This window comes from Athene cunicularia (assembly GCF_003259725.1).
Source record: "Athene cunicularia isolate RWA chromosome Z unlocalized genomic scaffold, athCun1 chrZ_part1, whole genome shotgun sequence".
Taxonomy (NCBI): domain Eukaryota; kingdom Metazoa; phylum Chordata; class Aves; order Strigiformes; family Strigidae; genus Athene; species Athene cunicularia.
Window position 1 is genome coordinate 17,648,595 of NW_020799142.1, and position 27,961 is coordinate 17,676,555.

The 27,961-nt window shown below is 38.8% G+C and overlaps 1 protein-coding gene across 1 annotated transcript; it reads left to right on the plus strand.

Moving 5' to 3' along the window:
- Window positions 1–41: 41 nt before the first annotated feature.
- Window positions 42–27,532, plus strand: LOC113489652 (chondroitin sulfate proteoglycan 4-like). Its single transcript, XM_026865579.1, has 9 exons — window positions 42–202; window positions 807–4,352; window positions 5,201–5,671; window positions 6,491–6,667; window positions 11,002–11,200; window positions 14,657–14,788; window positions 20,057–20,229; window positions 24,654–24,837; window positions 25,332–27,532. Exons 1-9 carry the CDS (start codon window positions 74–76, stop codon window positions 27,383–27,385), a joined length of 7,065 nt encoding a protein of 2,354 aa, XP_026721380.1. The 5' UTR covers window positions 42–73; the 3' UTR covers window positions 27,386–27,532.
- Window positions 27,533–27,961: the final 429 nt, after the last annotated feature.

The following is a 27,961-nucleotide window of genomic DNA, read 5'->3' on the forward strand; positions in this document are numbered from 1 at the left end:
GTGTGACTAAATCTCCTGTTTGTTTTCCTTTCTTTCAGTATCATTTTATGGTAATAGCTTTGTGGAGTTGAACATGACAGAAGCATCATCTCAGAATTTCTTACAGTTGCGGTTTCGAACAAGCAAGCCACATGGGCTGCTTTTTCTTGCAGCTGGGAAGAATGATTATTGTTTAATGGAGCTATGCTCAGGAAGTTTACAGGTATGGTTTATAATTGTAGCTGAAAAGATATGTGTAGCCTGTATTATTCAGTGCTTCTTTTTAAGCTGTTATCTATAACAATTCTAAAAGTTTATGCTTAAAAAAATGGAAAAAATCACATAATATAATTGAAAAATTCAAAATATGCTATTTATTTCTCACAATGACAGTTACTAAAATTGACCTCTCAAAGCCTTTGAGATCTCTAGATCTTAAGGTCATTATCTTCAAAGCATGAGGTTCAGTAAAGACAGAATTTCAGATTTTATGATGTTAGTGTTATAGAAAATGTTTAGATCCAAATAATAATTTTTCTGCAAGGTAAGTTCTTGAAAGATCATTGTCACTTGGGTTCTCAGGAGTTGTTGATCCTATCAGAACTGCAGAGGAGTTCATTTCCTGTTCTGCAGTTATTCAAGTCATATTTGTAATGTCAAGTAAACCTACACAAAATTTTAATGGGATTTTATTTTTTCCATTATATTTTATAAAGGAAGTGTTTAATATGAAAATTTATTAAAATTAATGCATTAACTATATATTAATACATAATTGTGTAAAATACCACTTTGGATTGTGTTAGTTAAAATTCTCTCTCTTGCAGTTGAGAATTAACTTTGGCATGGGGGAGCGAGTACTGCGTTCTCAGCAAAGATCTCAGCTGAATGATTTAGATTGGCACCTCGTTGAACTACATCATGAACATGATAATGTCACATTGGTAATTGATAACCATGATAGAACTAGTGCAAAAATGCCTGGAATTCTTTACGAATTAAATATTGATTATGGATTCTACTTAGGTGGTACTAATAAACTTGATGTTCCCTACCTTGTTGAAGCAGTACCTGGTTTTCGTGGATGTATCGATGATGTGTTGTTCAATCAGCTAGACATTCTGATGCCTTTGAGACCTTCTCCTGGTTTTAAAAATGTCCATGAAGTTTTGGTGGGATGCAGTGATGAATTCTTCGCAGGTGAAGATGAACCCATTAGTTTCTTCAGTTCCAGATCCTATGTTTCTTTCCCATCATGGAATGTTGATGATGAGGGAATCTTGGAGTATACATTGCAAACCTCAGCTGCGCGTGGCTTGCTGCTTTACCATCCTGGGCAAGCAGGAGATTTCATTGCAATGGAGATAGAAGATGGATTAATTAAAGCCTATGTTGGAAAACATAAAAGTAGAGCCCAGCTTTCCTCTCGTAGGTCAGTCAATGATAGTCATTGGCACTACGTTGAACTGAAATTTACTGCAGGATATTTGCAGCTGACTTTGGATGAAGAAATTGTGAAAAAATCATTGCCTCCTCACAGTAAGCTGCCGCTTCTGAAGGGGTCTCTCTTTGTAGGTGGTGTAGATGACAGCACACGATCAGATGTGATTAAGTTAGAGCTTATCTCAGTGTCTGGGAAGTATGCCAGAGGAGGATCCTTTAAAGGTTGCTTAAGAGACCTGAAAGCCAATTCAGAAAAGAAATCGCTAAAGAATGTTCTTGTAACAAAGGACATTTCAGCTGGATGTGAAACAGAAAGTGCTTTTAATACAAATCTTTCTTTAGAGGTGCCTGTAAAGAACGCTACTGTGAAAGCAGCCCCCACATTTGCCATTTCCCCTGAAAGCCCTCTCTCTCTGGGCAAGGAAGACAAAAGCCACCTTTTAGTTCTAAGTAACTTGGTTGTACTAGAGGGTGGACAAGCTTCACTTGAATCTGAGCATATTAAAGTCAACTTAGACTTTCAGAAATTAGGAATTCATCAGTCACAAATTCTTTTTGAAATAAAGGAACCACCCTCTCATGGAGACTTGAAACTAGGTGTTGAACCAGCACAAGAAGTAAATACATTTACTATGCAGGATGTGTGGCAAGGGAAGGTTCTTTATGTCCATGATGGCTCTGAGGGCACTTACGATTATTTTAATTTCTCCATTTCTGCCAGCAGTGAGAAGATTGTTGCTCCATATTTGCAAGGAAATGAGCAGCATGTATTTAGCATTACTGTCACTCCAGTAAATGATGCACCTGAGATCACACTTCCCAAGGGAAACTTGCTTCTTCTCATAGAGAACTCAAAGAAACGTTTGTCTAGTGATCTGATAAAAGTTCTAGATAGGGATACAGATACTGTGGATCTCTGTCTTTCAGTGCTTGGAAATCTGAATGCAGATGCAGGATTTTTAGAAAATTCAAAGCATCCTGGTAAAGCTATTACTACCTTTTCTAATGAAGACTTAAGAGAAGGCACTGTTTTCTTTGTCCACACAGGCGTCAAGAACTCAAGGATTGTTCTGAGAGCAAGTGATGGTGAGAAGGTGAGCAACACTGTTGTGTTACGTGTCATGGCAGTTCCTTTGAATTACAGAATTGTCAACAACTCAGGAATAAAACTACTCCAAGGTGTTACAGCTCTGATCACACCTAGGCATCTGGCAGTTGAAACAAATGCCAGCCTTCAGGAGCTGGAGATACGATATGAGATCACAGAAGCACCCCAATTTGGGGAGGTCCAAAGGCAGCATTCAAGGGGGGAATGGAAGCAAGTCAACTCTTTTTCTCAACGCTCTGTTCAGCGCAGTCGTGTGAGATACTGTAGCACTTATAAAGAAATTCAGCTGGAAAACGTTACTGACCAATTTAAATTCAAAGTTAGCATAGGAAACAGAATGAGTGAAGAGCACGTGTTTCCGATCAAAGTGAAATGGTTAAGGTACAGTTTATTGAAACATACTCCTCTAGAAATTGAAAAATCAAAAAATAATTACTTGAATTCAGATAATCTCTTTGCTGTGCTTGTGGGTGTAGAAATACCTGAAGATGAACTTCATTTTAAATTGCTGACCCTACCAAAGCATGGACAGATACTGCTTAATGACCAGCCTTTGAAAAAAGATTCAGTCTTTAGCCAGAAAGATATTACTGATCAAAAAGTGGCATATGAATTAATCAGCAGATACCATGAAGACAACCGTGATTCATTTAGATTCCTCATTTCTACAAAGTATCTGGAATCAACTTTATATGACTTTGAAGTCTACATCAAATCAGATTTCAGAAACATTATTTTGACTAACAATGGCCTGACTGTTACTGAAGGTGAAGGAGAGTTAATAACAAGCACAAAATTGTTTGTACGAACACTGGATAAGAAAACTTTCCAATATAAAGTTACACAGTTTCCGAAGCATGGGAAATTAAAACTCATTAATTTTTCAGGCTCATTCGAGAGTAATGATAATCTCACCACTTTCACTAATACAGATATAACTGATAAGCGCCTTATATATGTGCATGATGATTCTGAGACAGTGTTTGATGAATTTCTTGTCAGAGCTTCCAGTGAAGATCCAGAAGTAGAACCTTTGTCAGTAGAAATTAAATTCAACATTTCTGTCCAGCTGAAGAATGATGAAAAACCAGTACGTGTAATTGATAAGATATTTAACATTGTGAGAAATGGGCAGCGATTATTAACATTGGCAGATCTTTGCTATCATGATCCTGATTTGGATTTTGATGATGGACAATTGCTATATACTAGACGTGGCATTTCCAATGGGGATTTGGTGCTAACAAATGATACTTTGCACAGACTCTACCAGTTCAAACAAGTGGATCTGGAGCAAAAGCAAGTACTGTTTATACACCATGGTGCAGATTTTGGGCGTTTCGTGCTCTTTGTGACAGATGGCAAGCACTATACCTCTTCACTTCTAGAAGTTAATGCCACTGATCCATATGTTAGGTTGGCAAATAATACAGGCTTGTTGATTCAAAAGGGGAAAGAGGAAGCTCTTACCACAGCTAACCTAAGTGCTATTACAAACCAAGACATAAGAAGTGATCACGAGCTTACATATGAGATACTATCTTTCCCAAAATATGGAAGAATATATGTAAATAATCTATTGATGGATTCCTTTACTCAACTTGATCTGATAAAGGGGTATGTGACCTACAGGCATGATGACAGCAACAACCTTATTGACATGTTTAACTTTACCGTCCATGCTAGAGATGCCCATCTGGATGCTGGAGTGCATGTTCGCATATATTTGGAAAGTCATCAGTGGCCACCAAGAATTGTGAACAAAAACAATCTCTTGGTTGAAGAAGGAAAACCAGTTAAAATCAGTAAAGGAAAACTGCAAGTAAGTTAACTGTGTTGTCTGTTTCTCCATCCTTGCAGCAGGTTTTCTTCACTGCTTTCTCAGCCATTGCAGTGTCTTTAGTCTGTCTTCTCTTTAACTGCTTTTAGTTTGACTAACATGACTGCATTCTGGATGCTTAATTTTGGAGAGACCAACACTAGCAAGCTTCCATTTCTAGAAGGGAAAACTGGTTATGTTCAGGAAAAAGGCTGCCCATAGTCTTTGACTCCTTTACATATTGGTGCCTGAGGAAGTTAAGATTTGGAAATGGTACATCTGTATATTTGTTTGAGTTGTGACAATTGTTGGTACTTCGTGTATCGTTCTTAGTTGAGTTGGTGGGAAATGCCAAGAAGGACAGTGTTTTGTTTCATTCAGTTTGGAGCTAGCCCAATTAACACTGTCTGAGGGTTGCATCCAGAATTTTTAAAACATTGAGTTACAAACCTGAAGTTGCTTCCCTTTGGTTAATGTTTTCCTTCCCATTGTTTGTGTGTAGCCTCTCAGTAACTACTGGCAGCACATTGCTATGCTGCTGAAATCCTTGTTTCAGGCAGGGGTCTGCAGTTCTTAGGCTATTAGTTAATTGCACAGTGTGTTCCTTTTCAAATTTACAAAGCATTTTTGGGGTTACAAAACACTCCCATGCCATGTTTATTTAACATGACTACGTGAAGTATTTTATTGTATTTATTGTATTGTATTGTATTAGGAACTGTGTAACCCAGCTAAGGAATGCCAAGTAATTAGGTAGACAATCCCAGGGTTAAAAGTGAAAAATTCAGAAGAATTACAGAATTTCTCCCGTTTCTGTTCAAATAATTTTGGGGTATGTTTTTAAATTTAAGGTTGTTCATGAAAACAGTTCTCCATCTGAGATTGTGTTCACAGTAAGACAGCTTCCAGTACATGGATACATTCGGAAGTTTTCCTCAGAAGAGAGTTATCTTGGTGCTGACCAAAGGCCAGTTTTGAGCTTCACACAGCAAGATGTTGATGAAGGCAAAGTTCAGTATGTGCAGACAGTTTCTGACCAACTAGATGACCGTTTTTCTCTGGATGTGACCAACGGTGTCCAAACAGTGAGTGGAATAGAGATCTCTGTAGACATCATCCCCAGAATGATTCCACTGGAAGTACAGAACTTCACAGTAATTGAAGGGGGCTCCAAAGCACTGGTGGAAGACTATCTAAAAATTTCTAGTAGACACTTTGCAGGACTCAGCTGTGAATTTATTTTAATTGAGCAGCCAAAACATGGGTATGTTGAAAACTCTCATGTTCCTGGAATAAAGTTAACCACATTTACCAGAAAACAGGTAATGCATTTAGATTTGCTTTGCTGTAGACATGATTAATTCTTTGTATTGCTAAAAGCTATGGGACGATTTTGTGGGAGGTAGTGACTTGCATGAATTTGAGCTTTATTCTGGCCTCATAACAAAGATCCTTCTGCAGTTGCTAGCTGGTTATTTATGGGGAGGGAGGGTGCCTTGTAGTGAGCCACATCACTTCCTTATGTGCCACTGGTCATACAGACTAGTGTGCTGTAATCACAGTAGACTGATGGCTGCTCACACTCATGCAGAGTTGTAGATACTTTGAAAACCTAAGACAGACAAACTGTGGGTACATTTTGAAAAGACCAGAGGAAATGGTGTGTATATTGAACAAGGAAGAAAGTAGAAAAAATTTTTTTGTTTAGATCTTGTCTTTGCTCACAGAGAACCAGAGCAAGATAAGCTAATTTTCAGTCTTGTAGTCTAAGAAGTGAAACTATATCCTAAGTCACCATCTACTAACTCTATGTTCAGTTTATAGATTCCAGGAAACATTGTGGTAAGTACAGCAGGATTGGATTTTCCATTTTCCCTTCAGAAGGAAGGGGGAAAGCCAAGACTGGCAAGTTATGATATTTTGGCTAGAGGAATGGACAGATGAGGTGTAAAATTTGCTGCTGTGGACAGAACAAAGATAGAGGTACTGATCAGATATGAGCATAAATAAAGTCTTAGAAGTCATAAAAATTTGAGGCAATAAATACAGAGGGCCATGACTAGATAATATTTTTGGGTTTTTTAATGTGGCATTCATTTTATTTTAGCCTTTTTAATGTTTCAGGTTGTTATTTTTTTCAGGTGGAAGAAGAATTAATCTACTATGTTCATGATGACAGCGAGGAACCGATGGACAATTTTACCGTGATAGTAAATAACACGGAACTCTGGAAACAAAGCTTGCCACAAACTGTTTTTGTAACAGTTACTGCAGTAAATGATGAATCTCCTGTTATAAAAGTTAACAGAATTCTTCAGGTATGTTTGTCAATATTTTGACATGTTAAAGTTACTTCTAACCTCATACTGTTTAATACACCTTCATTAACAGAATGTCAGGTTTGTGTCTGGTGGGATAGTCAGTGTAATAAATGGCAGTCTTAGGATTTAAATAAATTAATGTTAATGAAGGGAGGCAGTACATGGGTAATGTTGGTTTAGGAAGATTCTAGACATAATGAAGAACATTTTCTGCTGTTGTAATGTTTATCTAGAAGGCTGACTGAGCTTTCTTTTAATCTTAAAGATACATGAAATCTCTTGGACTGACATAGAGCTTGTGGGGTGTGATGGCTTGCACCTGGATCATTGTTGTGTTTTAGTGTTGTTTGCTAGGGCATCTTGAGGGCTGTTTATGAACAGTGTAGCTTAGAAGAGTACCAAAGGTAGTCATGATGAAGTTACCTTTGCACAGCCTTCAAACCCTATGCCTCTTGTCATTAAGTATACCAAAGGGTCAGACCTGCTGATAGGTATTCTGCTGCCTGCTCCTCTCTGGATCCCCAGTGGGACGGGACGAGAGAAGAGAGCAGCATTCTCACTGACACTTCATTAGAGAATTACTACATGTTGGGTATTTCTGATACAAAGCAGGAGTATTCCCTTCTTTAAAAGTTCCTGGTAAGAATAATACAATGGAATCCTTGAAAATCTAGGATGTTAGAGGTCATCAAAATATTAGGACAGATTGAAGCTATTACTGTGTGATACTGTGAGATAAAAAAAGGATATGCTAACTTGCTTCTAACTCTGCCACGCCCAAATTCCTGAAGAAAATTTTAAATTGTTGACTGATGCTACCATTTGCTCTTAATAATCATAGCTGGCTTTTTAATCTTTTAATCTTCTGATCTTTGAAAAAAGTCATTACCGTCACTTCAGTTTCTGTGTTTTTTCAAATTAATTAATTAATTATTTATAGGATTGTTATTTGTGTTATAATAGCACTCAGAACCAGAACCAATTTATTATGGGCACTGTGCCCAAGTAAACCAAAAAGCCTCTGTGTGTAAGGCTTCCAGTCTGAGATCTGATTGGTAAAAACAAATTAGGTGACTCTGAAAAGCAGAATGGAGTGGGTATAGGTCAGCTGATGAACCTGTGGTCACAGTAAACCAGCTAAGAGGCATAAAGACAGAGAAGATATTTAGGAATAGGTTTGAAAGAAGCTAAGCAGGGTATTTTGAGGCTACATCATCCCCAGTGCTTTATGGTACAGTTTACACATTGATGGCACCTAAAACATGTTTAATTTTACCTAGTTAGTTGTGTGTTGCAGAGGGAGAATGGGTTACTATAAAGATAATCAACCTTGTGTTGGGTATTTAGCCTTTTCACATGAGAAAAGACAATTTTTAAACAGTGGTAGTGGTAGTATTATGCATCTTTGCAGTGACAGCAGGTAATCCATGATAATTTGCAGATGCCCTGTGCAGAGACTGCTGTCAGAAGGGCTGGCTCACTTCATAAGCATTCGGGTGGTACAGAGTAATACTTTACCTGGTTCAAGTAATTACAGTGGTACTCTACACACATGAGCAGAGCACACAATAATGTTTGTCTAGTCACAGACAAGAGGGATATATGTCCAGTCAGAAATTTTTCGGTGTCTCCCTTTTGGTGCATTGCTGGCATTGAACTGCAGTCTGTTAACAGAACTGACTGAGGTCGTGCAGTGCACTGCAGTGCAGCATATGGATTTTTTCTAAAAATATCTGTAAGTCTGTGCTTCCCAAGAGCAATGATAACAGAGCTTAACCTAGCCAAAGTTGATCCTCTCTGCTGGGGAGGCAGTTTGCATACCCAGAACCAGGGTGCTGCCTTTGTGCCTCTGATTTTGTTGGTCATGCATAAGCTATCATTGAGGAATAACCTTTATTATATTGTCATAAGTGGGTACTAATATGCACACATATGTTGGATTCATGTGCAGACTGAAACAAAGCTGGAAGTAAAGTTAAATACTGGGAGAAAAGCATGGAGATGATCCTTCTTCAGAGCAACTGTGCACATCTCAAGTAGGTGGGAGGAAATGGATTTTTCTTAGCCCTGCTAGATATTGAGATGAGCCAGGCATTCATTTGTAGGGTGATACTTACTGGCTCCATGTTCTAGCCAAGCAGTCTATGCTCCTCAAGGACATTGCTGGTGGTGAATGTTGAGTAATAAATGTGTGTTGCTTTATATCTTTTGAAAGGTTGGAAAAGTACAAATCACTATCCTGGCATTATTTGCTATATTTATATATGTGTTAAAATATATTTATTGGTAGTGATGCTCTGAAATGACTGTATCCTCCTGTTGCCACAAGAGGGCTGTATTTTCCTAGAGTTAGATAAAAAAAAATATATTTCAAACACTTTTTTTGTTTGTTTTCTTTAAATGGCTCACCAGAGTATGAAAATGGCCATGACTATAGAGTGTTTCGTGGAATATATAACAGGCAAGGAGACACTGAGAAGCACTGCAAGTAGAGCAGAAGAAAATCTTTCCTGTTGGGCAAGGTCATGAACCTCTTTTTGGGCCATGCCTGTGAAACGTGTTAGGTACTTGCAAAATTAGTGTCATGCTACATCCTGGAAGTTCAGGTACAGTTTTTATGGTGGTCTTCAAGGACAACGTAGTCCCAGATCTGGAAAATAAGATACTTGTACAGTATTTGCAGTAGTCTGAGTGTCCACATCTCTGCAGCTATTTTCAGCTGTTGGATCTCCTTTCATTCCTCAAGGATCATGTTGCAGGTGTCATGTACAGTACTTCAGAAGCATTGTGTGTAGTGTGCTGGAACAATAGAAATAAACACTGGCTTTACCTCATTTTTTCCTTTAGTAAGAAAAAGCTCATTTTTTCCTTTAGTAAGAGAAATTTCAAAACTCTAGGACATTTAATGAATCATTGTTAATAATATGTTTGCACAGTCCCTTCTTATTCTGTATGTTTGCATGTTCTGTGTGTGACCTTTTATTTTCTGTGTAGAATAATCTGAATCAAGTGCTACTCAGTTGAGTTAAAGGCTCTCAGTACAGAACAATGTACTCAGTACAGAACAGTGTACTTAGTACAGTGTTTGCTATTAGTTATCATTCTGTGTATTCACAGGTGGTTTCTTTTATCAAACTTTAATAATATTAATCAAATTACAGAGAAATGCATATTTCAGGGGAGAAAATAACTATTTCCTGGTTGCAAGATGTTTGCTGTTATAAAATGTAACACAGCTTCTTTTTCAATCTTTTTTTTTCTAATTAGAAAACACATAATAATTTTATTTTAGTATCTGTTTTTCCATGGCACATATTTTGTGACACAATGTAATCTGAAATCTTTCCCCTATTGAAGTGTCATGGCAAAAATCCCAATTGTTTTAAAAGGTTTTCTTCCATGATTTTTATTAAAAAATAAAATTAATACTTAGGGAAAAATCTGTGATCGCTGATTTTTGGGTTTGGCAGAGGTAAAAGCCCTTTGTCAAGGATCATGTTTCCTCTTCAACCATTTGGTGTGATGTTACTACCAGATATGTTTTAAGTGTACTGAGACCCTAGGAAGACAGGAAGAGATGATGCAGTCCTTTCTGCTTGAAAGAAGGATCTTGCAGTTTGTGCATCTCTTAAGCTAAAAAAAAAATAATTTAGATTTACTAGAATTAAGTAATGGGTTTTATACCATCTTTCTAAAAACTAGTTAGCTTGACCTTGTATTGCAAAGTGCCAGGCAGCTGTTGGAAGTGGTGATTCCTTCATCTCTCACTGGACTGAGCACCTCCATGGGTTGTTTGGTGCACTAAAGGATCTTTAGTGTGTGTTGCTAGAAGGAAATAATGCAGCTACAAGACGTGTTCCACTTGTATTAGAGATTGTGCTGTCCCCAGGCTGGTTTTTTTCTTTTCTGCTGGTGAAAGTAGAGCATATTGAGTGTCTTGCGTGCTGTGAAGTACACAACACTGATATTCATGTGTATGTCTTGGAAAGGAACTCCTTGACTCAGTTATCATAATAAAATTTTGTTATGTTTGTAAGAGTTTGGATAGTGCCTGACAAAAAGAGCACTCATGCTGCAGCTGTCTAAAGCTCAAACTGGTATAGGGTATTTTTGTTTGTATTATTTTGTGGTCTTGTTTTTTGAAAACCATTTGCCAACACTAACTATTCCAGTCCATGATCAGAGATTTGGGTGGATAGTAAGGAAACCTGTCATAACTGCTAGTGTTGCATAGCACAACTATTTACTTTTTATTTGAGTATTTTTTCCTCCTGATTTTCTTTTGTATGCATTTTATTTATTACTATTATTTTTTATTTTTGCTTTTCTAGATCTGGGTGAGTTCAGTCACAGAAATAACTATTGATGACCTCTGTGCAGAAGACAAGGACTCCTCACCATCAGAACTGATATATGCCATTACTCCACCGAGCAATGGGCACTTGGCTCTGAAGCCTTTTCTAAACAAGAGCATCCTTAGTTTCACCCAAGCTCATATAATTGAAGGGCAGCTGGTATTTGTACACAATGGTATGTGGTTTCAAAAATACCACCTCTGTTACCAAAATGCTGCTCCTATTCAGTATATTTCTGTTTGTATTCCTTTGAAGATCTCCTTGTAATGTCACAAAAATCTCAGAGCACTGGTTATGTGATACATGATCTCACAAACTAAACAGGAAGGCATCTGATAACTACTTAAATGTGTGCTCACCAAGAAACCATGGTCTATTAGTGGTTCAGTTGGTAACAGCTGTCTTTTGGAATGCAAGTTTTTGCAGTAGGGGAATGTTGCCATGCAGCTTTTGGAGATATGAAACCCATTTTTTTGACCATTGTCATTGAGAATCTCCTGAAGTCTTTCTGTCTTGCTACAGTGCAGAGCTATTCATGGACCAGCAGTCTCTCAGATACCTACCACAGTGTAGTTGTGTTGCTGAGCAGCTCTGGGAAATGAAGTTGTGCTTCATCTGAGTGAGATCAACCTCCCTTTCAGACTGTGACAGAATTCAGCTTTAACCATTGACTTTTCTGCTGGTGGCCAGAGCTAGAGATCAGATTATTTGTGCTGTTGCTACAGAGAGAATGCATGGGCAATATAAATAGGTGTCAGGGCAGCTTCATGCATCCTTGAGTGGCAGTGCTTGGAAGCCACAGGAATGAACATCTCAGCGGGGTTCCAGCTGGAGGAAGAGGTGAGGGCAATAGCTGCTTTTCTTTCTCCAGCTCTATTAACATGTTACCTGAGCTGAAGAAAGAGGTGCGAAAGAAGGAATGAACCCGTTTTGGGGAAGGAGATAGAAGAGGTACAGCACTCTTTTGCCAGCCTCAAGGCAGGCTGGAATTATTTCCAGTGATCCCTTGGGTGCAGTGGTCACTCGAGATCTATGCTCTGTCTTCATATGGCTTGGTGCAGGTTACAGTGCTCCAGCTTCCAATGTGCTGTCTTGCAGGGTGCATGTGCATTGCTGAAATTGCTTTACAGGCAGCTGGTGGTGAGCTGTAAGTATCCCGCTCAATCGTCAGGAAATGAAACGTTAACAGCACGGTAGAAGTGAGGCAAGCTGTTTTAAGTTGTTCCGAAGGAGACTTTGACTTTTAAAAACCCTGTGGTGGTATGATTGTGGTAGTCTCAGTGTGAGGAAGTGAACCCACTCTGTGTTCCAGAAAGGGCAAATGCACATCTGTAGTCTTAGGAAGAGAATCTTGATTAATGAAAGTAAAAAGAACAACAAATTTTATTTTCCAGTGAGTGGGAGTATGGGCTGTACAGTAAATCTGAAATATAAAATTGCCCAGGTCATATGTCAGTTCCAGCTGCTCTGGCTCTGCCATCTGCTTAGCCTCATGGCCTCCAGTGTTTCAGAAAGCACTTTGGACATTTTGCTTCTTTTCCTTTCTCAGCCTGTGATTTTCTTTCCTCCTTCATCTTGAACTGTTGCTAGAAGTGTACTTGTTACTCTCATCTTCTTGGTCATAGCCTTGTCCTGAGCCTTCCCTTATCTGGTTGCTGCCATTCAGCTTTTTACTCCTTTTCTCTTCAGCAGCTCTGTCCCTTGTCTCAGTCTTATAGTGTATGCTAGCTTCTTTGGCTCGTCCTGGGAAGTACCCCCACTTCATGTTCTCCACAGCCTGGCATCTGCTCTCCCTGCTGACTTTCCAAGGAGAAGACCAGCATTGTCTAGGCTGAGGGAGTTCTTCCATCCCTTGGCTGGTCCTCATGGCACCACAGTCTTTTACATCTGTTCATGGCAGTGACTCTCCATCCTCAGGGTCTTTTGTACTGCCAAAGAAAGTACTACCATACTTTTCTTTTATACATCTAACATTAAACCATATAAAGATTTCATCTTTGCTCAGTCTTACGAGTTACATTACACTGCTTATTCTGTGCTGTTATGAATCTGCCTCTTTGTTTTCATGTCTTCTCAAATACTGTGTTTGTTTCCTCTGTAATCCCCAACTATTCTCTCACCAGTGTACATGCAGAACCAGAACTTACCTTTCCTTTTCTGTGCTCTTCTTTTAGTGTGAGAATTCCTTCCCTTTTTCTCTCTCACATTACTCCAGGTGCTCCCATCCTGCTTTCACATTATGGGGTCTGCCCTTAAACCCTGCCAGTATTTTCCTTAGTGCAGTACTGAATTGAACTCTTGTAGATTCTGAAGTCTCAGTGTCTTTTCAGTGCAGTTTTTACATTCCTTTCTCTGGTGTCCTTTTTGTCACCTCCTATCAGATGCACCTTTAAAAATTGCATGTGCTAAAATAATATATGCTTCACCCAAGCAGCACTTCAGGGACTAATCCTGTTCCTGACCTGTGTCAATTGAGCAATTGACCTGTATTAGCAAAAAAAGCAAGTGAAGCTAAGTAAGCCTTTTTTTTTTTTTTTTTCAAACTGAAGCAAATAATAGACTCGATGCCTTTTTAAATGTGCAACTAGTGCATTTTTATCAAAAGAAAACATCAGAGAATAAAAGCTTTTAAAATAAAAACAATATAACCTGGTCTTCCAGAGAGTCTGCAGTCCCCACCTTTATATAAGAGCATTGCCTTGGGGAGTTGTTAACTATAATCTCAGAACCCACATTTTATTCTTCTGATATGTTAATTTATAGTTAGGCAAGGAGTGCTGATCTTTATGTGAAAGTACATGACACCCTCTCAGGTTATGTATTTATGTAGCAATGTCGGCTAGATTAGGCAAAGAAAGTAGAAGAGCATTGGTAAAGGTTTGCAACAGTTAATGTTACAATTTATCATTCTCTTTTTCTACCTGATTAATCTGGGGAGCCTCTACTTAAAGCAGTAAAAAAGAAAGATGTATTTTTACAGGAATCCACTCAGACTTCTGGAGGTATTTTGCAATTGCTTGTGACAAAGTACATACACATCCTAAGATTAAAGATAAAAAATGTGCATTTATTAGGAGTACACATAACCTCTGAATTTGTTTAAGCTGTGACAACATACACTCTTCAGCAAAGCTAAGGTGGAGCAAAGAGGCAGAGGAAACAACCTGAGAGTCAATTCAGTCTTTTAAATGTAAATCAAAATGAAAGAACATTCTGATTGTTTTTCTCCCTAGACTCCTTCTTTGCCACAAAGTGACTGCTTCAGTTCTTTGGTTCCTCCTACGATATAAAAGGAGTCAGAAATCTGGGAGTCATTGACTCCCCAAGTGTGCATTGGCTTCAACTCCACTGAGATCACTGAAGAAAAAAGGAAGGGGCAGTCTGCTGGTTGACATCTAAGGGATGTCTGGCCTTCATTGTGAACAACAGCCAGTAGTTCTTCCTTGGAAAGGTGTTCTCAGCATTATTAATTTCTTCTAATTAAGATTCAAAGGTATTATCAGAAATTGCTTCAGGATGACTTGCATGTATTTCACTGTAGCAAGAACAAAAGGTGTCCAGTGTATGTTTGTATGTTTTGAATGACAAACAGAATAATGCAAGAATAAATGTATGGGTTTTTTTTCTACAGGAGCAATGTCTGGAGGCTTCAACTTTCAGGTAACAGATGGTTTGAACTTTGCACCTCGACAGATTTTTAGCATCACAGCTAGGACACTAATCATTAGCCTTGAAGTGAACAAAGGACTCGGAGTTTTTCCAGGTCTGTTTTTAAAGATTGTCATGATTTTGTCCACTTGAAAAAATTGAATAATATACAGTTATTTGTTAGATAGCTAGCTGGCTAAACTATAGAAAACTGTACCTGGGAACATCTATCTGTCTGATTTTTAAAAAAACAGTTATGTTTCATCAAACAACATACTGCTTTATTGTTTTATAGTATTATTTTTGATATGTGCATGTGCTTGGAGTCATGGAAATTGGCAGAGAAATACATAAGCACAGTGTGACAATAACACTGTCTGCCTAAGATCTGAACATTCCTCACTCAGATTTGTTTAAAAGCTCTATATTATATTCATATTATTTAGAGGTGTCTTAGCTGATTGTGATTTTGCTTGGTAAAAGCAGAGTGAAGCTTGTGTCTGTGGGACTCTGAATAGCACACGTAAACTTGCTAGATTGCTAGTTCACTTTCTTATTGTCTGAGTTGAGTTTTGGAGAGTGGCACAGACTCACTGATGAAAGAGAAAGACTGGAGACTTTGATTCGTGTTTGTGCATTTGGAACTAGTTGGATCAGCAGCTGAGTAATTTCTAATGAAATCTCCTATTCCTGCGGGAGTTGATATATTAAGACAGTCTCATCAGAGCCATTTACTGCTTTGCACTGGCAAAAGTAATCCTTCATTGGATTAGTAATCTAACATTAATTGCAGGATTAAAGGGAGAAATGAAGATCAGTCTTCTCTCGGCAATGTCTTGCATCACACTTTTGTTTGTGCTACCACCTTTTTGAGCTGAACGTGATCCATAGGCAGAGAGAGATTGAGAATTGGTAAATTTCTATAGGAGTGATTCTGTACCTTGATTTATTAATTTGATACAGAAGAGGAGCACTTCAGTTTCTTAAACTTCCTGAATGTAAGATGCATAAACAAAGGCTTGCAACAAAAGCCACTTAAACAGAGGCAATGAAACATGAGATCGTAGCAGCATGATTTTCTGATTCAGTCAATATAAATGGGATTCATGTAAATCCATTTACAGAGTTTATTAATCTCGGATTCTGGTGTGTAAATTTGCCTCAGGCACAGGGATTTACAGGAATTCTATCATAAGACAAAGATAATAGTAAGAAATGTTTGCATGATACTTCATAGAAGGCAAAGTCTCTAGACTGTCAATCAGTTTTGCAGTGTGCAAAATGCAGTATTTCTTTCAGCACTGCAAGCTGCATTCATCTAAGCCTACAGTTTTTCCTAAATTCTTGCTTACTTTTGGTTAGCAAAATTCCATTTTGGTGTTAAAAAGTATTACTAGCTTTTTCATCTGTTCTCTTTATGATACTTTTAAAAGACATTCTAAAGCTGTATGGGTTTCAGCTGTACTTTCTCATCATGAAATGACTGTTATAACAATGATGGTGCCAAATGGTTAATACACATAAAAGGAATAGCCTGTGTCCTGTTATATTTTGTAGCACTACAAGAAAAGTTAATTTTGAGGCAACTTGAAGAATCTTCTCTCTAGGGAAGTAGAAATTGAATATATTGTGAAGAATTTGTCATATCTTCATGACTGGGTGTAAACTATTCTCTTAATCATATTGTTCTGCAATTTTGTAAGAGCATGTACTGCTGTCTTCTTTTGTGTTGGATATACCAGGTTTGTTTATACAATTTATGGATTATTTTCTGTTCATCAGAAGCTTGTTTTATTCAGCTTGCTCAGCAAATTGACTGCTAGATACTTGAGGTTTTTCTTACGTATGTTAGATATCTACAATGTGAGGATTTGCTTTTTTCAGGGAAGCAAATGCTTAAAAAAAGGAATGAGCTAATTTGTTCTTTGAAAAGGAGAGGCAGCCCGACTTGCAGGTATTCAGAAGCAGAGCTGTCTGAACAATCAGTAGATGAGATGATTCATAACTGTTTAGCAGTGATAGGCAGAATGCTCATGCCAAAGCACTTTACAAATCTTAAATCTTAACTGACGTTATCTGCCTTGACTTGTGCAAACCTTTTGATGCTGTTCTGCACAACATCCTTGTCTGTAAACTGGAGAGCCATGGATTTGATGGATGGACCACTCGGTGGATAAGGAATTGCCTGGATGGTCACACTCAAAGAATTGAGGCCAATGGCTCAATATCCAAATGGGGAGCAGTGATGAGTGGTGTTCCTCAGGGACTGGTGTTGGTACCAGTGTTGTTTAACATCTTCATTGGCAACATGGACAGTGAGATTGAGCGCACCCTCAGCAGTTTGCCAGTGACACCAAGCTGTGTGGTGTGGCTGACACAATGGAGGGAAGGGATGTGCCATCCAGAGGGACCTGGACAGGCTGGAGAGGTGGGCCCATGAAAAACTCATGAAGTTCAACAAGGCCAATGCAAGGTCCTGCCCATGGGCCTGGGCAGTCCCAAGCACAAATACAGGCTGGGCGATGAGCAGATTGAGAGCAGCCCTGAGGAGAAGGAGGTATTACTGGCTGGAAAACCTAGTATGAGCCATTAGTGTATGCTTGCAGCCCAGAAAGCAAACCAAACTCTGGGCTGCATCAAGAGAAGTTTGACCAGCAGGTTGAGGGAGGTGATTCTTCCCCTCTATTCTGCTCTCATGAGACCCCACCTGCAGTGCTGTGTCCTGCTCTGGAACGCCCAACACAAGAAAGACATGGACCTGCTTGAGTGGGTCCAGAGGAGGACCACAAAGATGATCAGGGGGCTGGAGAACCTTCCCTGTGAGGACAGGCTGAGAGAGTTGGGGTTGTTCAACCTGGAGAAGAGAAGGCTCCAGGGAGACCTTATAGCGGCCTTCCAGTACTTAAAGGGGCTACAGGAAAGATGGGGAGGGATACTTTATCAGGGAGTATAGGGTTAGGATGAGGGATGTGGTTTTAAACTGAAAGAGGGTAGATTTAGATTAGATCTAAGGAAGAAATTCTTCACTGTGAGGGTGGTGAGACACTGTAACATGTTGCCCAGAGAAGCTGTGGCTGCCCCCTCCCTGGCAGTGTTCCAGGCCAGGTTGGATGGGACTTTGAGCAACCTGGGCTAGTGGAAGGTGTCCCTGCCCATGGAAGGGGGTTAGAACTAGATGATCTTTAAGGTCCCTTCCAAACCAAACCATTCTGTGATTCTATGTAGGCAGTAAAAATGTGTATCAGTATTATTAGGTACCAATGATGGCCTTATGCTGTTGCATTCTACTTGTATGGATTAGCTTGACCCTATTCTACATCACCCATACTTGTATGTCTTACTCCCCTCTCTCCCTTCCTTTCCCCTGCGTTTGAGTGGAGTTTGTTTTGTGACCTCTGTGCTCACATCTTTGGGAACAAGCAGACAGTGTTCTCACTTCCCTTTTTCTTCACCAAGTCTGTTGGCTGGCAAATAACCTTACTCTCCCTGTTGAGGTGTCAGACTAGAGCAGAACCAGTGTGGGTGCTGGAGAAGGTTCTCAAGTCTCAGGACAGATGTGGGTGAAGGAGAAGTTTATGTTGGGGGAGCATCTGATTTTACAGGACAGCATGAAAGACTTTATTGTCTGTAGCCCTAGACTGCCTGTGCTGTGCAGTGAGAGAGTTCAGGTCTATTATGAGCAAACAGGGACTTCGTGGCACACATTCTCTCCTCCCATGTCTCTGCACTGTGATGGTGGTGGTACGACAACCTGGTATGGTTATGACTACAGTGTGACCATGCTTGGCAGTTACTCTTTCTTACTCTGTTAAGGCAATGAGGCCTGATTTGCCTAAGTTGGAGGTTACTGAGAAATAACTGTGTTTGCAGATACACGTGGTCTGGTTAACTGCTGCTCTGAGTTGTACATTCTTGACCACATCTGCTGTACACACAACATAAGGTCATGCTTCCCTTTCTGCCTGTTACACAAAAAACAGAAGAGAGAGGAGGAGGGAGACTTCTTGAATTAGATATAGTGTGAGAGAATATTTCTAGACCTGAGAGACTGCTTCTTTTCAAAGCAGTATGGACACAAAGAGGCATGGGAAGTTAAAATGGGGAAAACAGGCAGAGCCAGGAGGTCTCATTTTATTATAACAACTCTGTTTCAAAGTACATGTGGTTTGAACCAGGGCATTACTACATGTAAACAGACAGAATCCTGGTGTTACTAATGGCTTGCAAAACATCCCCATTCTTCAGTTTGCTTACCATATTTTTTTCTTCTGAATGTTATAGTAGAAACATGTTATTTTGTGTTATTCCTGTATAAACATTATGCTTTATTGAAGATGGGTTGGTAATGCAGAGTTCAAGGATATATACTGCTAATATCTGAAATTATATATTGATACCTATAAAAGCTTGTTGCTCAAGAAGGAAAGAAAATGTAAAAATAGAGGCAGAAGTGGGGGCAGAGGGAATAAGATTATGGGAATCTATTCTCCTCCAAAAGTATCAAACATGAGATTTAGTTTGCTGAGTGTGTACCATGAAACAGTGCATCAAAAAGAAGCCAAATAGTACTACTTTTCTTTTTTAGGAAATTACTAGGTTTGGTTTTGTCAGAGCTATGTCAAAAACTGTCTTGGTTTGACTAAATGCCAGAAAGCTTTTTATAATATTTAAGTCAGAAGGTACTGGTTAGCGTGGTGCTATGTTTTAAAGGGATTTTGTTACTCCTCACTCTCCATACATCTTAATACTACATTATTTCAGTTCAGGATATTGTTCCTGTTGTGTGGTGTTCTTCCTAATTAGTTTAATTTGGTATTTATGGTTTAATTTCATATAATGAAAAACATCTTTCATATTGATAAAGTGTGGTTCAAGCTTCTGGTAATAATCAGTTTTGGTTTGTGTGTTCACTAGAAACTTTGCTGTGTTAAGGCTTCTCCTTGCCAAATCACCCTGCCTTCTGTAGGCAGCTGGGATTACCAAAAATGTTAACAATGGCGGCTCCAGCTGGAGTTTGAATTCAGTTCTAGACATGTCATATAGGAACAGGGCATCTTATACATGCTCTATTCCTTACTTGGGTTTGGTTTTTTTTCTGCTTTTTGCAGAAGCTAGTATTTATTGATTACATGTGCTAAAGAGAACTGCATTTTTTTTCATTTGTAAAATAAAGGTACATCCTAATGATGGGCTTTTTGATTGAAAAAGCTGTAGAAGAGTTGTAACTAGAAGATAAATAGAAAAAGTGCAAACCTGCTGATCTTATGTTATTAAAATGATAAGTAGAATACCTAGAGGAGAGTGTGAGTTGTGTATATAAAACTTGCCCTTTTAGAAAAATTTCTGTTGCATATTTATGTTATTTACAATGGACATTTTTTAGGTTCCAGGAAACCTATTTCACGACATGATCTGAAAGCTGTAACCAGTGATGTGACCAATGCAGGAAACCGAACTATAACTTTTATGATTGTAACCTCCCCAAAGCTTGGAAGGCTGATCAGAGTAAATTCTGATAATACCACTCAGGAAATCCTCAGTTTTACGCAGTCTATGGTAAGCCTTTTTTATAACAACTAGTTTAGGGGTAGAACATTACTTCAAAGGGCATCTCAGTTGCTTGTTCTTTGTCTGATCCATTTGTATCTGTTAAGTAACCAGGCATATGTGACCCATCAGTGCAATTACCCAGATTTGCTATGTCATTAGATATCTGGCATGTAGTAATGAATTCAAGAGGAGCCTTTGTTCCCCTCTGCTTGGATACTAGCAGGGTCTTGGCAATTTCCACTGTTTTGCTTGTAACAGTATTTTTCAAGAAGAGCTGTTCTGGTGCCATTAACCAGCAGTCTGAATTTGGAAGCCTTTAGTTTTTGGCAGAAGGAGTAGCCTTTTGCTCTATGAAAAGTTCAAGTAATAGATTCATTTCAGCTGTACACAGTCCTCATGGATGTCCCCAGGAGGACATTTATGGACTTGATTGGCTGTGATATTAAGTGTCTAAAGAATTTTAACTGTAATATAAGGTCTCATACTTGAATGTCTAAAACGTGGCAGCTCATGTAACTTGATGGAAAACATTCTTTTGCAACGGAAATGATTTATGTCTGTGTGCAGAATCTGAATATAACTGCTTTGTGTGCAGTAAGTTATTCTCAGAAAATCTAAGTGGGGAAGATAAAAGGAGCTTAATCTTCTAACTTTCCCAGAGAAAAAATTAAGAGATAATTTGGTCTTAATCTAAATTTACAGATTTTTAAAGTGGCTGTTTAATTTAGTATATGAAGGAACGAGAAAATCTATTGGCCTGAAATTTAAACTTGGCCAGTCAAACCTGGAAAAAAGGTTGACATTTTAACTTGTCATCAAAATTTGAAACAACCTGAGCAAGGACTGTGATGGAATGAATCTCCACTTAAACTTCATAAATCAAGGTGAACACAGAATGTTTCTCTTAAAACTATGTTCTAATCCAATTATGTTATTGATCTTGTTGCAATCATTGCTGAATTTTGTCTTACATTATGAGGGAGATGAACTGCAAAATGACACCATTCCCTGCTGTTTCTAAAATGTGTGATTTTTATGAGCATTAGATGAAACAGTTGAGCATGTCAGAAAATCTTTCAGCTAAGGTTTTGAAGGGGTTTTTTTTAGCCTATGGATATGATCTTTAAATATATTTATCTGACAGTGCCATGGCAGAACGTGCCACTCTAGACAGCTTTAGTTCTTACTAATGTATAACTAACTTTCCTTTGAACTTTGTAAATCATATAAGGATTTGAGCTGTAAAAATGTGTATGCTTTTATTCTCTGTCAGAGGTATTTGTATTGGCCATTTTCACTTCAAACAGAGCTAAGTGATATATTGCAGGTAGAATTAAGGTATCCTAGCCAGTTTGCTATTTATAGTGGTAGAATATGGGGTATAAAGGAGAAAAAAGAGATCCTAGATAAACATTCACTGTCTAGAATGCTGTAGCCATATGAAGTTAAACGTCAGTGAGAAAATGACATTGTTATTACAAGCATTGTATATTCTCCATGTAATGGAGAATAAGACATTCAATTTCTGTTTGGTAGTAAGCTTGTAAATCTGATTTGAATTGAAAACAAATTGCATTAGTTTACTTCTTTGGGTTTTCATTGGTTTCATTCTGTATTGAGGAACTTGAAATTTCACTTCTGAAAACTACTATGCAGCTAGCTTAAAAAAGTAGTTAGCACTTTTGCTATGATGCTGAACTCTTCCCTATGGCCTCTGGTTTATTGCTTCATTGTCAAAGAAAAAAAGAATTGAAATCACTATTGCATTCCAAGAAATTTTTTCACAGACAGTTGTTGTTCAACCAGTATAACAAAACTAGTTGCCCATTAAACAGACTTGAATGACACAGTATTTTTTGACATAAAGTTTGGGTTTGTTTTTTTTCTCTACCAGTATTTTCCATGGTGTCTTAGAATTTTTCAACTTCCATCAAGCTACAGTTTCATTATATTTAATATCATTACAGAGGGGAGCAAAAAAATTCTCACCAATTCCATTCTCTTCTTAACCCAGATATTAGCATGGGCTTGCAGTTGAAAAGAAACTATTAAGTTTGATACTAAACACTGCTGAATTTAAAGGATGCATATTGTGCCTGCTCTTTCTCCAGCTTAAAGTCCTAGGGGCATGTTTTGAAAAATTATCCTGAACCAACTTATCCTTTCAATATCAGTTTTGTTTGTTTTGTCCTATAATATCCATTAAGAATTAAATCATTATAGGAAAAGCATAAACCTGGAGATGTGCATATAGGATTTTATTACATCAATATGAATATTTTAGACAGTAAGATGGGATGGTTTTGAGGCTGCTGGGAAAACCAAACCTGAAAGCCCTGTTTGCCTAGAGATTTCCGTGGGGGGTGTTGCAGTAATTTCGGTATTGTCCCTCTCTGTAGTCACATCTTAGATTTGATACTTGCTGAAGCTCTTCATCTGTGATAGCAGCAGGGTTTTTTTTTTGTTTTCACACCTTTCAAGCATATTCGATAGGAACCTCTGCTAATGAGTTCCTTCAGGATGTTTTCAAGCTGTGCATAATATGTTACAAAGAGTAAACTTAGAACCATCACCATCTCAGACAGGGATCTCGCTGGCAATTATAAACTACAAATATAAACCAGGTCAGTAGTTGACTGGGAATTGTCAAGGATTTAATAGGTATAGCTGTCTTCTCTTCAAGTCAGTGAGTGAATTATCAAGCAGATCAGACACTGAATCTACTGGATGAGGTTTAAGAAGTGGTCTTGTGGTTACTAGGAATCCTATTACAGTTTCCATGTGTTACGATACTGATCTTAAAGTTTGGGTGTAGTTCCAGCTGATGACAATCCTAGTCTGAAAATACTGCCTTTTGCTTTGGGGCTTGAAGAGATAAATGGCTCTATCTTGTATAAATATGTGTTCATCTGAAGATTTACTGCAGTATTTTGCAGTACTTTGAAGGTTAAATCCTCATGGTATGATGATCTGCAAGGTCAGTGAAAGCAGGTATAGGACAAGCCAGGTTCCTTCCTGTCTCTTAGGAATTCCCTTCTTGCTGTGATGTAGAAATTTTCCACTAAGTAATCCCACCAGCTCTTTGGTTATAAGTGAGAGTCTGTTTCAGTGGTCATCACACCTCCTTTTGGATTCTGTAGTCTCTTATCAAGTATCTTTTCCTCTTCACCAAGAAACACCTGCATCAAAGTCCTTTTCAAGCCTTCCATCTTTTATATGCTTTTTCAGGACAGTGAGTCCAGCCCCACTGGTATCCTTATAAAGAAAAGCCCTAGACATGTGTTGTTCCAATTCGCTAAAGATACAGTCTATCTGAACTCCAGATCACCATTACCATTGCTAGTTTGAGACAAGTTTCCAACGTTTTATATCTCTGTTCTTCACATAAGGCCTTTATTAAGCATTCATGCCTGATAACATTTCACCTACCTTCAAGTAAGCTTGTCTGGCAACACAGAGTCCATCTTAAGAGAAAGAAATGCAAGATAATCTCAATATAAATTCCATACAGGCTGGATTGATGGACCGAGAGCAATTGTATGAGGTTCAGTAAGGCTGAGTGCTGGGTACTGAACTTGGATCACAACAATGCAATGCTACAGGCTTGGCGAGGAGTGACTGGAAAGCTGTCTGGTGGAAAAGGACCAGGGGGTGTTGATTGACATCCGGCTAAATATGAGCCAGCAGTGTGCCCAGGTGGCCAAGAAGGCCAACAGCATCCTGGCTTGTATCAGTAACACTGTGGCCAGCAGGAACAGGGAAGTGATCGTCCCCCTGTACTTGGCACTGGTGAGGCCGCACCTCAAATACAGTCTTCGATTTTCACTACAAGAAAGACATTGAGGGGCAGGAGTGTATCCAAAGTGGAGCAAAAAAGCTGGTGAAGGGTCTAGAGAATAAGTCCTGTGAGGAGCAGCCCAGGGAACTGGGGTTGTTTAACCTGGGGAAAAGGAGGCTGAGGGAAGACCTTACTGCTCTCTACAACTACCTGAAAGGAGGTTATAGCAAGGTGGGTGTTGGTCTCTTCTCCCAAATAACAAGTGGTAGGAGGAGAGGGAATGGCCTCAAGTTGCACCAGAGGAGGTTTAGTTTGGATATTAGGAAAAATTTCTTTGCTGAGAGGTTCTCAAGCATTGGAACAGGCTGTCCAGGGAAGTGGTTGAGTCACCATCCCTGGGGGTATTTAAAAGACGTATAGATGTGGTGATTAGGGACATGGTTTAGTGGTGGCCTTGGCAGTATTAGGTTAACAATTGAACTCGATGATCTTAAAGGTCTTTTCCAACCTAAATGGTTCTGTGATTCTCTATACGTTGTACAACGGCCTCTCTTGAACAAAGCTCTTAAGATTTTTTTTTCCCCTCTCCTTACATGTCTGTGTTTAAAATTATTCTTCTTTTATACCTATGGCATTTCTTTACCCAAAACAGGTGGATGAAGGTGTGATCATGTATGAGCACTTACATGCCGAGTCAGCTGGCTGGAGTGCAGAAGATTTTTTCACATTTACTGTTTCCTCTCCACCATCAGTTCTGGACCTCCAGGTGTTCCATATTGTCATTTCATATGAAATTACTAGGCATGATGGGAACAGTCGTCTTCTGGCAAATACAGGTAAAGATGCTGTACTGTTTGGCCTCCAAATTGTTTTGGATCTGTCAGGGTTCCAATGAACAAATTTGACAAAATGAAGACTACCTTCAGTAACAAATGACCTGAATAATTTTGTCACAGAGTGTAGTGTAGATAGTAGCTTGGAAAACTGCATGACTGCATCTTTAAAAATGGGATTACTTGTGTTTGATCCTTCGTAGTGCTCTAATGGGTATTTTCCAGTTTGCTGTAATGGTAGGTGAAAACACTGTCAGAAGCTTTGAGATACTGATATTTCTTTAGTCTTAATGTATGCATTAATAGAAAATCTTGTCTCTTATATGTGATGGTATTTTAAAAATAGTGGTAATATATTTTTAGCCATGACATATGGAAATCAAGGATATCGTGATGGAGAAGCTTTTCTGAGCATCATCAGTGTTTGATATCTAATTTCTGAAACATTGCAACTATAAAATAGTCAATTTCTAGAATTCTGTTTTCCTTTCTGCTAGGTGCCATAGTCCAGGAAGGAGGCAGAGTATTAATCAACAAAACAAATTTAGATGCTTCAAATCTATTGATTAAGCTACCTGAAGTACAGCGCTCGATGTATGAAGTCTGGTATCAAGTTGTATGTTTACCCCAACATGGCATGATTGTTGCTGGAGAAAGAAACGTTACCAAAGAAAAACCTAACTTCTCCCAATACATACTGAATAAATTTGGAATTGTGTACATACATGATAATTCCGAATCACTTAATGACAATTTCACTTTTGCTGTTTGGTTAAACCTGAAGAGCAAGTCTGCAACAAAGCCCCATAGTGAAGTTTTAGAGGAGATGTTTAATATCACTGTTGTTCCTGTGAATGACCAGGCTCCAGAATTGAAGACTAAAAGGCTGCACTTGAAAGTCTTGCAGGGAGATGTGTCAGTGCTGGGGTCAGAGAATCTGAAAGTTGAAGACCTAGATAATGCCCCAGATGAGCTCAAATACACCATTGTTAGCAACCCCAATAATGGTTATTTAGCAATGAAAAGCAATCTCACTGTCTCTATAAAGGATTTCACACAAGCTGATATTGACAGTGGTAAGGTTTGGTTTGTACAGGATGGAAGTTCATCCTCTGGGGTGTTTTATTTCAGTGTCACTGATGGCAAACATCGTCCTTTATACAAACTCTTCAGTCTTGAAGTCATACCAATCACTCTTGTCCTGGTCAACCGTACCAATGTTGCACTTCCACAGGGCCAGACATCTGTCACTATTACTAACATGCAGCTTTCAGCTGTCACAAATGGAAAGAGCACTAATATCATGTATGAAATAACTCAGCCGCTCAAATACGGGCACCTGATGATTGGAAATGAGCAGGTTACTAAATTTGAGCAGGCAGATTTGTACGCAGGAAGCCTGTCTTACCACCTGACAAATCTCACTGCATCCAGAGAAGTACTGGAGTTTATGCTTTTCACTGCAGAAGGCAATCTAACAGGACAAGTGCTGAACATCACAGTGAAACCTTTATTACAAGTTGTACCTGACATGCAGATTTCAAATCAAGCAGCTTATAAATTCAGAAGCAGTGACCTGGATGCTTCTGAGCTAGCTAATTTGACAAATAGTAATCCTAGATTTGAAGTGATAGTGCCCCCGTCTCATGGAAGGATTGTAAAGAAGAGGTTTGTGAATGATGCTGTGTTTGAAGATATTCAGACATTCACCCAGACTGACATTGATAATGGTGTTGTGCTTCTAGACATAAATACGAATATGACAGGCATTGATCTATTAAATGACTCATTCACTTTTATACTCAGGGCAGATGCTGTGCAGCCTGCTGTCGGCTGTTTTCAGTATTCCATCGTGCCATACAGTCCTCCACTTGTGCAGGGTTTTACAACTGAAGTGCCTTCCATAACCAGCATGACCACTTTGAAGATTCACACTACCTCAAAGGGCAAGACACCAGCCTCCTCTGAGAATGAAGAGCCTGCAGTAGCACCACGGAAGACTGAATCAACCATGTGGCCAGGGCAGAATCACTGGGGAAATATACATGAGGAAGGTCCATTGCTAAATCTGACAATGGGAACAAGTGGATCTGCGAGGATTAAGACCACAAACCAGGTTAATGCCAGGAGTCCCAGAGAGCAGGCAGGTGAAAGCAGCAACCCTTGGTACATCATTATACCCCTGGTTCTGGTGTCTGTGCTACTCATCGTTGCTGTTATTTCTGTGTGCGTTATGCTAATGTGTCAGAAGAAAGAGAAGACAAAAGTGCTCGTCAGAAGTCAAACAGATACAGTCCTCAGTAGTCCAGATCGATGTATTGAACGGAGCTTGACTGTACCCAGTGTTACAGTGACTCCTCTCCTGAAGGGGGCCGAGAGAAGTGCACCCTCAACACTCATAAGAGTAAGACATGAGCAGCTGCTTCCTGCAGTTGCTTCTCCAACTGTAGAACGGCCTCTGCAAAACAGCTGGTTAAACCTTGATCCTGAAATGATCCAGTATTGTCGAAAAACAAACCCAACTTTGAAGCGCAATCAATACTGGGTGTAGTTATGGCCAGATTTGGTCATGCTAGTTGATGCAGTATGGAAAAGAGAGCATACATCGTTGACATATACTTTGTTCTTTATTACACTTATTTATTATAAGTCAAATGATGTTTGTTAGGTGAAATACAAATATCTGTGAAATAAAAATTAATAATAATAATAATAATAATAATAATAATAATAATAATAATAATAATAATAATATCTTACCAATTATGCTGACCTTAAAACAAGATTTCAAGTCACTACTTCAACAAAATTCCCACTTAATTCAGTACAAAATTTGGCCCTATAGATCTTGATTGCACCCTGTGTATAATATTTTTTGTTTCCCATGACAGGGGTAAAATAGAATGTTCTGTTATGGATTATGTATTTTTAATATAGTTACTTGTTTTGAAGAACCAAGTTTGCTATAAAGGTCTCATATTCTTTCCTGAATTGTCACTTCTGTTTGAAGAACTTCCATCTGCTTCTATAAGTAGTTGCCAAGGTGCTAATTTCAATAATGTCATTTTGACCCCAAGGCTGTTAAGAGGCCAGTACTAAAGGTGCAAAGCTGTGATTTTTTTGACAG

Bases quoted from the DNA above. Each gene is read 5' to 3' on its own strand.
- LOC113489652 (XM_026865579.1), top strand. From the start codon at position 74: ATGACAGAAGCATCATCTCAGAATTTCTTACAGTTGCGGTTTCGAACA. The intron at 20,230-24,653 runs GTAAGCCTTTTT...TACCCAAAACAG, and splicing joins TCAGTTTTACGCAGTCTATG to GTGGATGAAGGTGTGATCAT. The intron at 24,838-25,331 runs GTAAAGATGCTG...CCTTTCTGCTAG, and splicing joins TCGTCTTCTGGCAAATACAG to GTGCCATAGTCCAGGAAGGA.